The following is a 15,587-nucleotide window of genomic DNA, read 5'->3' on the forward strand; positions in this document are numbered from 1 at the left end:
AATAAGTGAAACTTTTTTTTACTTTTTTTGAGACAGGGTCTCTCTGTGTGCCACCCAGGATAGAGTGCACAACCTCAGCTCACTGCAACCTGCCCCTCCCAGGCTCAAGTGATCCTCCCACCTCAGCCTGCTGAATAGCTGGGACTACAGGCACGTGCCACCATGCCCAGTTAATTTTCTTTTTCTTCTGTAGAGATGGGCTTTCACCATATTTTCCAGGCTGATCTGTAACTCCTGGGCTCAAGGGATCCCCCCAACTCAGCCTTCTACAGTGTTGGGATTACAGGCGTGAGCCACCGCGTCCCGACATTAACAAGTGAAACGTTCTAAAATAAAGTTTCAAGTGGGGGACTAAAAGAAACCAAAAAATGTTTCACTCAAAAATATACTTCTTTGACATATTTTGAGATGACTATTCAGAGGGTCTGCAAACACAAGAATCACCCTACAAAGCTGAGTCTTTTGTGGGGATTTATATCTGTACAGAAAATAAAATGAAGTAAACAGCAAATGCAAACAGGCTTTTTCTGAAGCCCCACCTTGTCCAGAACAAGGGAAGATTAACTGAGAGCCTGATACCTTTAAGGGTTTTATAGAAACATGTACCACAGGCTCCCATCTCTTCATTTTTTTATTTTTTATTTTTTTATTTATTTTGAGACAGTCTTGCTCTGTCGCCCAGGTGGAATGTAGTGGCATGATCTCAGCTCACTACAACCTCCACCTCCCGGGGTCCAGCGATTCTCCTGCCTCAACCTCTCAAGTAGCTGGGACCACAGGCGCCCACTACCACACACAGCTAATTTTTCTACTTTTAGTAGAGACAAGGTTTCACCATGTTGGCCAGGGTGGTCTCGAATTCCTGACCTCAGGCAATCCACCCGCCTGGGTCTCCCAAAGTGACGGGATTACAGGTGTGGGCCATGGCACAGCCTCCCATCTCTCTTTTCTGAGGGCTGCTACCTGTGAGATCATCTGCATAACAAGACCACATTTGCAGCACACCTGCCTCTTCTCTCCCTCCATAACCTCTCATGCCACCATAACCTGTCTTGACAAGCTTCAAGCCCCTGTCCTTTCTGTAACCTCAAGATAGTTGTAAATGGAAAATAAAATTTGGGGACCCCATATTCACCATACCTAAGGGGAAAAGTCAGTCTTGAGAACTGAGTCACACAAAACGCCTCCTGTTTTGTTCCTAAACAGCTACAAGGATGAAGGATTACACACTTACCTCCCTCACAATGTTCTCACGAGGAAATTCTGGGGGTGCCCCAAGGTCCTCACCCTAAAACAGTTCTGCTGAATTTCACCTGACAATGTAAACTAACAGCTTATGTTCAGAGGACTGAGGAAAAGGATGAAACTCTGCTCACCAGAGACAAATGCAGATGCGACTGCTTCCTGCACTGTTCACTCACCTCAGGAAAAACGCAGATTCACTGAGCACGAGACCAATGCCTCCACCCTCTCCTTGCACAGGTTAGACGTGGATCCACTGAACACTGATGAAACCTTCCAAAGAGTGCAGCTCTTCTCCAGGCTTAACTTGCTCAGCAAAAAAAAAAAAAAAAAAAGAAAGAAAGAAAAAGAATGCAACTCCTTCCTGCCCACCATTCTCCCCTTTAAATATGGAAGCACTCAATCCTCTTTGGAAAAAGTGTGGGCCACAGATTCTATTGTGGCTAGTGTCTCCTTTTCCTGGGTGTATCATCAGCCTTGGCAAAATGACTCTGAATTGATTGAGACCTGTCAGCTGTCTGGACATGTGCGTTTTTCACATTTTTTATGACTCCCATGCCCAACTGCACAATAATAAATCTGTATGCTTTTTTTTTTCTGTTAATCACCAGTTTGTTTTACAGATTCAAATTATCAAAGCTTCAGTTAAAAAAAAAATTAAACTTTTATATACTTTGCACATATAAAATAATTTATAATTTTCCAAGTATACCTATGATCACAGCAGTGTGATTCACAACAGCTAAAAGGTGGATGCAGCCTAAGGGTCCATCAGTGGATGAATAAATGAAGTGTCACCCATCCTTGCGATGGGACAGCATTCAGCCTTAAAAGGAAGGAGAGCTGATAAATGCTTGAGGGGCTAAGACAGCACAATTACCCTGATTTGATCATTACACATTGTAGGCTTGTGTCTAAATATCACAGGTACCCCACAAATAGGTACAATACTATGTATCCATAATTAAAAATACTTTTTAAAAATGAAGGAAATTCTGATACATACAACATGGATGAGCCTTGAGGACATTACACTAAGTGAAATAAGCCAGACACAAAAGGACAATTGTCGTATGATTCCACTTACATGCAGTACCTCAAATAGTCAAAATCATAGAGACAGGTTGCCAGGGACTGGGAGGAGAGAATGTGGCATTATTGTTTAATGGGCAAATTTTCAGTTTGGGAGGATAAGAAATTTCTGGAGATGGATAATGATTATGATCGTACAACAAAGTGATGCCACTGGACTGTACACTAAAAAATGGTTAAAATGGTGACTTGCATATATTTTACAATCTTTAAGGTTTTTAAGGATTATTATTACATAAATGCCCATCAATAGAGGATCAATAAAAGAAATTTTAGAAATCACACAAGGAAACACCACAGAATGGAAAACCGTGAATTAGACCCACATGTGCTGGTCTGGAATGCTTGCCAAGGTCACACACACACTCCAAGCTGATGGGCAGCAGGCATGGAATGGCTCCATTCACACTGCAGAGACTCAATCTGGAGAAGACTCAAGAAACGTAGCTGCAATCCATGGCCGCTGGGCAGGGGACATGGGAGCACGGAGTTCAGGGGTGAGTTCAGGACTTACCTACCCCCCAAAAAAAAAAAAATCTTTTTGAAAACATCAATCTTCTGAATTATCCATAGTACCGAGAGAGAGGAATAAAAAATAACTAGATCCACCCCTAATACCCCAATTCTGGGGAACTGAATTTCAAGAGATCAAGTGACATTCCAACGAACACACTGGTGACAGAACTGAGACCAGTTATCCAGTATGTACTTTTTCTGAATGTTAGAAATATTTGATAAAAATATTTTTTTTTAAAGTCTCGTTCTGAGGAGCGAGTGGCTTTGTCGGGGGAAGGTGTTTGGGACTTCCGTGGCTGTTCGCGGTTCGCAGTATCTTCGTGTCGCAGATTGGCGATTCGCAGTATCTTCGTGTCGGCTAACAGGTCAAAATGCAGATCTTCGTGAAGACCCTGACTGGCAAGACCATCACCCTGAAGGTGGAGCCTAGTGACACCATCGAAAATGTCAAGGCCAAGATCCAGGATAAGGAAGGCATCCCCGCGCCCACCCCCCACCCCACCCCCGCGACCAGCAGAGGCTCATCTTTGCAGGCAAGCAGCTGGAAGATGACCGCACTCTTTCTGATTACAACATCCAGAAAGAGTCGACCCTGCACCTGGTCCTGCGTCTGAGAGGTGGCTGTTAATTCCTCAGTCTTGCATTCGCAGTGCCCAGTGACGGCAATACTCTGCACTATAGCCATTTGCCGCAACTTAAGTTTAGAAATTAACAAGTTTCGCCGGGCGCGGTGGCTCAAGCCTGTAATCCCAGCACTTTGGAAGGCCGAGACGGGTGGATCACGAGGTCGAGAGATCGAGACCATCCTGGTCAACGTGGTGAAACCCCGTCTCTACTAAAAATACAAAAAATTAGCTGGGCATGGTGGCGCGTGCCTGTAGTCCAAGCTACTCAGGAGGCTGAGGCAGGAGAATTGCTTGAACCCAGGAGGCGGAGGTTGCGGTGAGCCGAGATCGCGCCATTGCACTCCAGCCTGGGTAACAACAGCGACACTCTGTCTCAAAAAAAAAAAAAAAAAAGAAATTAACAAGTTTCAGTAATAGCTGAACCTGTTCAAAATGTTAATAAAGGTTTTGTTGCATGGTAAAAAAAAATAAGTAAATAAATAAAAAATAAGTCTCGTTCTTCATTGTTACCTTATTAAAGCAGAAAATATGGTTTTCCCCAAAAATAAACTATGTTCGGGGAAACTAATATTTCATAGTTTAATTTTTACATCTGCAAGATTTCCATGTTTGGTAACATTTGCCTCTGTACATAACTGTGTTTTTAAATTTTCAAGTCTTATTTGACTTTTCTAGTCCTTTACTTCCTGGTCGGGGCTTTCATTGGCCATAATTTTAATTTCCACGTTTGTTGTTGTTCACATAACCAAATACGTAGAGAACAGATTTTTTTAAATAGACGTTTTTAAATAATCACAAAAAATGAGAAATTCACACATGCATATGTGTCCTGATTCCCAATTCAACACTTTTCCCACTCTGTCATACTTCAGCAGCTTAAGCTGTACAGACATAGTACTCGGAAGCCCCTAAAGACATGACTTCTGTTTTATTCGCAGATAAATACTCACATCCTCCTCCGCAAGGTGGTTTTTCAGCCAAGCATCTCGCTTTGTAGTTCACCACCACCAACTGCTAACTGTAAGACCTACAGAGCCCACGAGGTGGCACTAGATAGCTCTGGTCAAAATCCATCACCTAGCAAGGACTTCTGGAAAACAGGGTTAGAGAGGAGCCTCTGGCATCAGCAAAGAGGACACATTGAAGCTAATATGAAAGACTTCTTATTTCTGTCCAGAAGAACAAGTGCCAGCCAACGCATCTAAAGCTTTAATTACATAAAGATTCATCCGAAATGCCCAGCGTAAGTTATGGATGGCCTATGGTGGAGTCTATTTCCTCCAGTGGCAAATTTACATCTGTTCCTTTGGACACACTTCATTACTAGTATTTGATCATCTTAAACACATTTCCATAAACTCCCTCCCAGTACACATTCCCCTCAAATATATGTACATATATATACTCACAGACTTGAACATACAAACCATGAAATCTATTCTTAGGGTTTTTTTTTTTGTTTTTTTTGGGGGGGCAGGAACTCATAATCGCATCTATTCAAAATAATATTCACATCACACAAGTTAACTGTCTTCTTTTTGTAATTGTTTTTCCTGTCCCCCCTCCCTTTTTATAATTCTTAATTTTCAAGTTATGAAGATTCCACAATTAAGAACAAAACTTGGTGGTTTAAGCCTCAACTCAGATAATAAAAATCTTTAAACTCATCACAAAAAGATCTATTTCTGATCTTTATAATTTTTTTTTTTTTTTTTTTTTTTGAGACTGAGTTTTGCTCGTTACCCAGGTTGGAGTGCAATGGCGCGATCTCGGCTCACCGCAACCTCTGCCTCCTGGGTTCAGGCAATTCTCCTGCCTCAGCCTCCTGAGTAGCTGTGATTACAGGCACTCACCACCATGCCCAGCTAATTTTTTGTATTTTTAGTAGAGACAGGGTTTCACCATGTTGACCAGGATGGTCTCAATCTCTTGGCCTCGTGATCCACCCGCCTCGGCCTCCCAAAGTGCTGGGATTACAGGCGTGAGCCACCGCGCCCGGCCTTTGATCTTTATAATCTCACATCAATTTGTCAGACTGGGAAAGTTCATCACTAGCCTTTTAAATACAAGCAATTATAAAGGATAACACCCAGCATTTGATCTTTTACAGATTTTCAGCCAATGAATAAGCCTCAGAAATGCCTTTTAAAAAGGCTGAAAATCTGAAGTCATTTAAGACTTTTTTGGTGCATATTATCCTGGCTTTTTTAAAGCTACAAATATCCTGGAGATGATTTAATAACATGTACACATGCCTTGAGTACTTTACAACACACAAATTCGATGCGATCTATTCATTTCATTCAGAAACTTTTTTTCTGTGCAGACCCAGGAATTTTTCCCACAACAATAAGGTTATGTGTCTTGCATCCTGATTAATTGAAGCATAACAGCATCTTACAGCCTATAATCTACTTTTTTAAATGAGCACTGAAATTCAAAAGTACACTGTATACAGAAAACCAGGCTGCTTAAAGGGCTACATCTCCATTATACTGCAAATATAAATTGATTATATTTAAGATTAATGGGTAGCTGCTTTTTAATAATGTGCTTATTTCTAGCAGCGTTTATGGTACTAAGGCCAACTTTCTTAAAATTCAAAGGGAAAATAAACATTAATATCTATCAATAAAATTGAGAACTCACTCCAGTCTCAGGCTAACTCCAGTGATGGGGAGAATGGGCACTGTGGGAAGCTAGGTTGATTCTACTGCCACCCTAAAAGCTTTCGCATGATTTCCAGAAGACCATGGCAGACAGTGTGCAGACTTATGAATGGGGAACTAGTCATCGAGAATCAGCATCAGAATAACATCTCAGTGTTGACAATTTACCATCTTCCCTTGATCTTCAATTCATAACCAAACAATTTTCAGACAAGACTCAGAAACCGTTTTATTAAATTGGAACACAAAATGCCTGTTATAATGTCAAGCCTTTATCAGAAATCAGTACATAAGTGAGGATACACAGCCAAAATGAGCCATCAACAAAAGCAGTATAAATTTTAAATAAGTTTCAGATTTCTATACTCAATATGCTAAAGAAAATCAAACCAAAACAGCAATTTCAATTTCACGATTCACAGTTGATTGGTTTTAATCCCATGACACATTTGCCATTCTGTAGCCCCAGAACACAGATTTCCAAAGCAGTGACTGGCACTCTGACCCAACAGCATACACGGATCTTAAGCCCCTGTACGACATTTAGAGAAAATTTTAATAAACAACTCTTAATTACATACAGTTTGGGCTGACATTTCTTAGCTATATCCTTTACCAAAGATAGTTCTAGTGAAATAGCAAAAGCAGTTTAAAGTTTGCCATGCCATTAAGTGAAGGGTTCTAAGTCTCCCTTGGTTTACATTTTATTCTCTAATTTAAAACAATGACTGCATTAAAATGCAACTTTAACGGTGAAAGCAAAATAGTTTTGCTTCTTAATCTAGAGCATATATCCAAGGAGAGGCACCTTATCGTCCCAGCAGATATATGGAATGCTTTAAAGCAGGATCTGACGTACTCCATTAAGGCATCTCAAAGCAGACACATCATACCCAAACTAAATCATTATGGTCAGTCAAGGGTACCACAGGTAAACACCAAGTAACACAGAGTTAGCATGAAATTCTTACAAATGACACACGATTTACAAAACCCCAGAAAGGTACTCAGGTACCAAAAGAGGCCAAAACAATGACCAGCCACTCCAAAAGAGTTTTGTTTCTGTACATGCCATATTTGCAGTGTAGAAATAAACTCTGCTTTATATGCATTTTGCCCTAGGATATCGTTCTGACATGTGGAGTTACTTTTCCTTAAAAATATATATCATGTAGAGAATACGCAAATAATAATAAATGATATAGAACATTTATTATGTTCACTAGTGAGAGGGTCAATTCAGCACTTACAAAGACATATAAGTGAATCATGAAGGTCACCAAAATGCAAGAAAATCTGATAAACGCTGCGTTATTAGTATTCAACAGTGCAGCAAGATTTTTAGCAATGGCATTGGGCTTAATTTGGAACTATAGCCATGAGAATATCTTTAAGTTCAAAGAATCGCAAAATGTCCAAAAATAAAAGTTTAATTAGTAAAAATATGTATTTTTCCCTCCAAGGGCCCAAAGAAAGTGTTCAGTTACTTTGGAAGCCATGAATTTTATCAAACACATACAAGAACATGAATCTGGAACATTCCAATTCTGATTCAATTCTACCCATTGAATCTTCATGACCTGGAGCAAGTCACTTAAATTCTTTAGATTTTATCTACAAAAAGTGGGCATAAACACAAAGGCATATGTCAAAAAAAAATTCAAAATAGGACTACAGTAAAGCTAAAGTTGGTTACTAAGGCTTACAGTCTCAACAACTCATTGTACAGTACAATGATTTTTAATTCTGCTAATTAAAGCTGGAGGAAGCATGGATAATTACAATTCTCAGGGAATTCAAATCAAATCCTTCAGAAAAATAAATAGTTTCAACTTACTAAGCTACTTAATCTGTTCTCCTAGAGTTGTTTAAATCAGCTAATTACAGGGGCTTGAGCCTTTTCTCCCCTCCACCTTTTGGCTGAGCAGCAGAGTCTGGAGGGAGAAGTGACAAGAGGGAGAAAAGCAGCCACGGATTGAAACGAGGTATTTGCTAATTTCATAAACCCCAATCTGTAATTGATAGTTTTCTGAAGAAGTTGCAGTTTGGCAAAAATACATCATCGGAAGTGGGGAAAAGAAAAATTATCTTGAAACTTTAAAATTTGTGACAAGCATTTAAAAATGACCAATTCTGGCTCAAGCCTGTAATCCCAGCACTTTCAGAGGCCGAGGCGGGTGGATCATGAGGTCAAGAGATCGAGACCATCCTGGTCAACACGGTGAAACCCCGTCTCTAGTAAAAATACACACACACAAAATTAGGTGGATGTGGTGGTGCATGCCTGTAGTCCCAGCTACTCGAGAGGCTGAGGCAGGAGAATTGCCTGAACCCAGGAGGCGGAGGTTGCGGTGAGCCGAGATCTCGCCATTGCACTCCAGCCTGGGTAACAAGAGCGAAACTCTGTCTCAAAAAAAAAAAAAAAAAAAGACCAATTCTAAAATAAACTTGTGTTTGAAAGGAATTGTCCTCCCTCACCCTAAGCACACAAGAGAAACTGGAAGACAAAAGTCCACAGGAGGGAATAAAAATAAAAAAATAAAAAAAGAGAAAAAAAAAACTATGTAAATTGGCTCAGGTTATCGACTTCATATATCGCTTCCAAAAAAGATATTTAAATGGATAGTAAACTTTAACGACACCCATGCTAAGAATTTAGGGCAGTGTGCTGCCTAAAATTTACTTTGGAATGTTTCAAAAAAAAAAAAAAAAAACCTGATGGACCGATTGACGAAGAGGGATGGAGAAACGAACAGTTACGTGGCAATACAAGCATAGCCAAATGCTGATGACAGAATCTAGCAGGGGTTATATTGTATAAAGTTTTTTCAACTTTGATATATGTCTGAAAATTTCTTGCGAAAATGTTGAGGAACATATTAGCATTTCTATAATAAAATTAGTCTAACAGTGTATTTCAAAGATTCTAAGTACTCAAGCAACTTATAATTTTAAATTTATTAAACTAGGGAAAATTTTGCTTTAATGTCTTAAAACCTGATTTGTGAAGATGCTTCCTTTAATATGGAAATGAACTAATACAATTAATTATTGTGCCAGTCTCTTCAAATACTTTAGTTGCAAATACATATTTCCCCTCTCCACAGGAAAGACAAGTTTGAAAATGACCACTATAATGAAGAATGTTTCCAAACATCTGTGTCAAGCTCTTCCAGTCGACACGTTGCCACTTACTAAGTACAAATACCACACAAATCAAGGTGAAAATTGATCTATGAGTGCTGCCAGCTTGGGACAATGAATTCATTTTCAGGATGTATGGTTCCTGATCAATCATGACAATAGTTTTACTTGATATCAAATTGAGATCGCATTAAGAAAGGAAAAAAAAAAGATGTAGAACAGAATTCACACAGACCATTGTTATTCCAAGTTCCTATTTATGAATGGTGATTAATAGCAATAATTCTGTCATCTCTTCTCTCTGTGAAATGCTAACACTTGCTAAAGGCACTCAGATTCTGGGCTTAATGGAGACAGGGTCACATGGGACCATAAGCCAGTACGTTTTTTGGTAGCTACCCAGAAAGGAAGTTTACAAATGTTCCTCCCATTCATAATGGGGAGAAAATGTCAAACAGCTATCAGAAGAAATGTTTTATGAGAAGCTATTTACACAGCTATTTGTCCATTCAGCTAGATTGACAGTAACAGCTCACAATGGTAGGGGTTCTCCCCTGCCAAGAAAGCAAAAACAATAACAAAATACTTTTTATTATATATGAAACTCCCGTACAATGATTTGGCTAGAAGAAAAAAACAGTTGGTAAGGTTGAATTTTTTAAAAACGTCTGTTCAAAAACCTGCATGTAACTTTCATCTATCCTAACAAAACATGTCTCAATTTATTTCTAAAGCAGCTCTATTGTCCTAGTATACACCTCACCAAGTTCTGCAGGCTCACTTTACGTAAGTCACTGGACCTCACACTGCTGTTGCTTGCATCCCAGCCGATTTAGGAGTTAAGGAAGATGTAACCAGACATGTATCTCTCCCTTTCTCGCTGTTCGAACTGTAGGTAGGTAACTATAAGCAAGCATATAGTTCTGTAGAAGAGTTTTCTAAAATGAGGTGGAAGATCTCATGCTTCTTGTTAGCTTTTAAAGTCAGGGGGGCGTTAAGGATGATGTCAAATAGCCATGATTCTTCTTTTAAACTTAGGGCTTCAAAAATCCTAATGGTTTTCTAAGTTTACCAACTAATTAAAACGGGAATCATGAGGAAGAGTTGGAGGAGAAACTTTTTCAAAATAAATGGTATTTTTAACAATTACTCACCTTGCAGAATGCAGTGCAGTAAGAGACAGGCAGACAAACATAAACCACATGCACGTATTTACAAGCTGCAGGACATGATGTGCAAAGTCACCACCAACAAAAGATTTTCAAAGTATCTTCAGGGGACGCAGAAGGATTACAGGGCACACTCAGTTTGGTAACCAAACTTTTTTTTTTTTTTTTTGAACAAAACCACTTCAAAGATATATGCAATCCAATCATTTAATTGAAACACTAATTTTCTTTATAACTTCTTACCCTCGATACCTAAGGAGAATTCTAATTGTCACCTTCTAACATTGATTTTTTTATTGACAACTTACATAAAGACATTATCCACAGAGAAAAGAGACTGATGCTATGAGTTCTTATGGATGATTACTGAAATCCAAGGTTTTTTTCTTTTTACTAATTTTTTGTTGTTGTTATTTAGGCCTCTGTCCATCCTTGAAGACTGCATAGAAAAAGACTCCAACATAATTCCTGGGGAGTACAAGGTGCAAATCCTAAAGTATGTTACAGAGCAGGACTGAACATCACAAAGTGACACACCGAAGATCACGTATCGTGTACTCAGAAGAAACGGTCTGCTTAGACAGAAAAACACTGTCTACAGAACACATGGACATGAGAAACTGCTCCATGCACAGATAGGCATTTCTTGCCTGATAAACTCTGTCACCCTTTGTTTTCACCTATGGAACAGAGAAGAATATTGCAAGGTAACAAGCCCAAAACACAACCAACTGTCACAGAGATTTGTGATTGTTTTTCAGATGTGCATGTAACTTTTACAAGTGATCATGGAAGTTACTCATCAACTTCCCAGAGTTTGAAAATTAAGGAGCAAACTGAGTTATTGTAGGCAATACGGTACTAAAGTGTCATATAAAACAAACACATAGCTCTTTTTTAGTGCAAAGAAATATAGCAAGTAAGAAATAACACTATAAATCTAACTTCTTTCTTTAAAACAAAATGCGTTTATGCATTCGTAACATCCATTAAGGGCACTGGGAAACTGGAAACCTGAATACACAAGGCCTGAACATCAAGCCCTTAAGTCCACTGCTTGTTCTATGTATATAATGAAACGTTAAGTGGAGAGAGCAAGGGCAATCCTTCTTTTAAAACTTTTTTCCAAAGGAAAACAAAGTGGATGAATGCCATTTTTACAAAACATAAATTCATATTTGTATCTTCTACTGTTATTTGATATAAGGGTTGATATACCTTTCTATGGCATCATGTGTATGGGGGTGTGCATACACATACATACCTACAGAGGGAAAAAAAAAACTACATTTTTAGGTAATCACAGAACCAAGTGGCCAGCACTATAATATTAAAATTGACCAAAAAAAATTATACTTAGCAGCAAAATGAGTAACCTATTGGCCAATAAGAAAAGCCCTAAATTGCTCAAAACTAAGCAACTCTACTTATAGATTACTGCAAAAAAGAGGGAGTGGGGTGGTTATTATATTAAGAGTCACAGGTCAAGATAGAATCCTAACAGAATAATACTTGATTCTTCTGTTTCTGGGAGAAAAAATGTTACAAAATAATGTTACTTTTCAAAGAACCACCACTTCAACGGAAGACAGTAACTGGATAGTATAGAAAGGGTTAGTCACAGAAAACTCATTTTTAAACATGCGTCTGAGTTGTTTAAAAGTTGTCCCAAAATATTACAGAAAAAGAATGATTGTAATTTGCCTTCCTGCATCTATTTGCCTACAGTATTCTCAAGAAAAGATGGAAGTTTTATCTCTAATTAGTAATATAAGCAATCAAATGTGAATTGACCATTGTTCAAAGATACTGCTTAAAATATAAACTTCCAGATCAAGTGGCCTTTCAAAAGTAATATGGATAGCCACTGGCCTTATGCATGTAAAATACAGTAAATAGATAAGATGTAGTTAATAAATATTCACAGAGCACTCCATTAATCTAGATATATACTACAACTTCTTATTTTAAAAGCAAAAAAACAAAAATAACAATATTAATATAATTATCAGATGCCAAAGTGATCTATTGTATACTTTTCATTATCTTCAAGAAAGCCAAATTACAAAGAATAAAACCATAGTTCATGTATTTTTCTACTGGAAACAAACATAGTGACATTTTATTTGCTTTTTAAAAAGTTCCTCTCTGTGTATAAAACAGCAGGTAGTGACATTTTTCAGAATGGCCAACAAACTGGCAAGACAGAGTAAAATATAAGTGTAATAATCAAACTACCAAAAAAGTCTGGCAAAACAAAATGTCAAGCAATCCAAATTGATGGTTTAAATCATGATATAAGTGCATGTTATTATCAATGAAGAAGTAACTCTAAATTGAAAAATCAAACATACCTTTATTTCCCTAACTCTGCTGGAAAATAAATTTTTAAAAATCATATCTATCTTAAACTCAAGAAATATTCAAATATGAGGCTTGGAAAACTCACAGCACAGCTGGGGCATGAAAATGAGCTTGTTCGACAAGCTGATTCAACGGGTCGGGGCGGGGCGGGGGGCGATGGCGGAGGAGCGGGGCGGGGAAGAGAGGTGGGAAGAAGGCAGTAATTAAATGTGTGAAATTCACAACTGGAAATCAAGTTTAGCTGTCTGGAATTACACAAGCTCATTGGGAGTATTTGAATTCAAGAAAACTTACTTTTCAATGATGGGGAGAACTGAGATAGAAAAAAGCATGTCCTGGGAAAGACCCTAACAGTTTCTAACAATATATGCTACTGACAAGGCTTTGAGGTGGTGGCTCTGGTTACTCCCTGGGAAACTGAAATCTCTGCCATCCTATTTTTACTGTGATCTAAAAAGAAGTCAATGCAATTCCTTAACAGTACATAAAACTAAAACTGCAAAAGAAAATTGCAGGAAAAAAATGTCCCTGGAAAGACCTTAACAGTTTCTAACAATGTATCCTACTGACAATGCAATGAGGTGGTGGTTCTGGTTAAACCCTCGGAAACTGAAATCTCTGCTGACCTATTTTTACTTTGATCTAAAAAGAATTCAATACAATTCTTTAATAGCACATAAAACTAAAATTGCAAAAGAAAATGATACTTTTAAACAGCCAAAGTTGACCAGAACTTGGGCAAGATAAAAAGTTATTTCTGCTGGGGCAGGTAGGTCACATGCTACGAGCAGCTCAACACAACGGACCCTGCAAAAGCGTTATGACCTAAGAAGCACGTTCGCCACACCTGCCTCCCCACCCCGCCCCTGGGCCCTCAGGTTTTGACATCTCATGGTACCACTGTGGGTTACATGTATTAACGTTAAGCAGAGGAATGCACTCATATCAACAGGACCACAAAGCAGGGCAAGTTGACAAAAGGCAAACAACAGGCAGGGTAAGCTGCTCTATCGTAGCATGAGAATCACTACACATATCCCAGATGCTCCATCTCACTCCGGTACCGCTGTTCAGACACCTTGCTCTTATGTTGCTTGCTCTCTAAGTGCTGCCGGAATTCAATCTCTTCGCCAGCCCCAACATTACACATTGAGCAGTAAAACTGGCCACTTGGAGTAACACACATGGCCAGATCACGTGGAATTCTCTGCCGAGAGCGAGGATTGAAGTAAGGACCTGCTAAAGCAAGAGACAGAAATAATATATTCAAAACATTTATTAAGTGAATGACAGCCTGACCAATTATCACTCTAATTTAAAATTCTAAGCTCAAATTATAAAATTCGCAGGTTCTTAGCTTTAAGTGAAAGCAAAGTTAATGGATGTTTAAAATTACAATTTTATACAGGTTCAATCTAAAAAGATAGTTCCTCCAACTACTGTCAGAAAAATTGCTATAGAGCCAAACCCAAATTCCAAGTGGCTGTGTCTCTAAAAAAAGTGAATACACTTTTAAAAATACTTTAATTTCCAAGCATTATGTCAGAAGTCTCATACTTCTGCTAACCCTTTAATCCAGAAATTCCACTTGTGAGAATTATCCTAAGAAAATACTGAGAATTTTCACACAGAGATTTACCAGTAATATGTTTATCTCAGCAGTGATTATAAAACCAAAAATTGGCCAGGCGCGGTGGCTCAAGCCTGTAATCCCAGCACTTTGGGAGGCCGAGGCGGGTGGATCACGAGGTCGAGAGATCGAGACCATCCTGGTCAACATGGTGAAACCTGTCTCTACTAAAAATACAAAAAATTAGCTGGGCATGGTGGCACGTGCCTGTAGTCCCAGCTACTCAGGAGGCTAAGGCAGGAGAATTGCTTGAACCCGGGAGGCGGAGGTTGCGGTGAGCAGAGATCGCGCCATTGCACTCCAGTCTGGGTAACAAGAGTAAAACTCTGTCTCAAAAAAAAAAAAAAAAAAAAAAAAAAAAAAAAAAATTTAGGGGGAAGGAGAGATTCAAAAATAGGATTAAAGAAAATATGGTAATGAATGCAATGGAAAACTATGTAGTTGCCAAATACAGTAATGCTACAGAAAACTCTCATGTTATTAAGTAAACTAAGAAGATCCCAAACTAGAATCCCATTTCTACTTTAAAGAAGTAATATATATGAAGAGATTAGAATGAAATCTGCAAAAGTGTTGGTGACATTACAGATCATTTCATTTTCCTCTTTTTACATTACTGACTTCATAAGCTGGACCCTTAATTCATTCACTTTCTGCTTTTCACGTCTATTGTAATAACATACATGTAATGCTTTTCTCAAAACACGGCTTTCACTGCATCCTACAAGTGTTAATATATTTTCATTACTGTTTCATTCTAAGAATTTTTAATTTCCAGTGTAATTATTTCTTTAAACCATGAGTTATTTAGAGGTGTTTTTAAATTCCCAAACAGAAATTTTGCTTTTCTATTTTTGTTGACATCTCATTTCATTGTACTCATCAGAGAAGATCATCTATCCTAAAATTTATTTTTCTGATATTAATACAGCTAACCCAGCTTCCTTCATTTCAGATTAATTTCTTTTATCCAACTTAATATTTGTGGACTTTGGCAACTGTACATTTATCATTACTAATACATGTTTAGACTTTTATTAATCACAATGAATGGTGTTTGTTTTTTTGGTTTTTTTGAGACAGAGTCTTGCTCCGTCACCCAGGCTGGAGTGCAGTGGCACAATCTCAGCTCACT

General features: G+C 38.4%; 1 protein-coding gene and 1 pseudogene across 7 annotated transcripts in view; one reads left to right on the forward strand and one right to left on the reverse strand.

Moving 5' to 3' along the window:
* Window positions 1-3,183: 3,183 nt before the first annotated feature.
* Window positions 3,184-3,484, forward strand: LOC101029132 (ubiquitin-like; annotated as a pseudogene).
* A 2,864-nt stretch (window positions 3,485-6,348) lies between these two features.
* Window positions 6,349-15,587, reverse strand: part of ZMAT3 (zinc finger matrin-type 3) — a 90,218-nt gene continuing 80,979 nt past the window's right edge. For 5 of the 7 annotated variants that reach the window (XM_039478895.2, XM_039478896.2, XM_010337587.3 and 2 more), the window contains exon 6: window positions 6,396-14,061. In XM_039478895.2, coding sequence (XP_039334829.2) covers window positions 13,850-14,061 — 212 coding nt within the window. In that variant the 3' untranslated portion in view covers window positions 6,396-13,849. Of the gene's footprint in view, window positions 14,062-15,587 lie in introns of all 7 variants that reach the window. The other 2 variants (XM_074404576.1, XM_039478897.2) reach the window with 2 other exon arrangements.

Source organism: Saimiri boliviensis, chromosome 8 (genome assembly GCF_048565385.1).
Source record: "Saimiri boliviensis isolate mSaiBol1 chromosome 8, mSaiBol1.pri, whole genome shotgun sequence".
NCBI lineage: Eukaryota > Metazoa > Chordata > Mammalia > Primates > Cebidae > Saimiri > Saimiri boliviensis.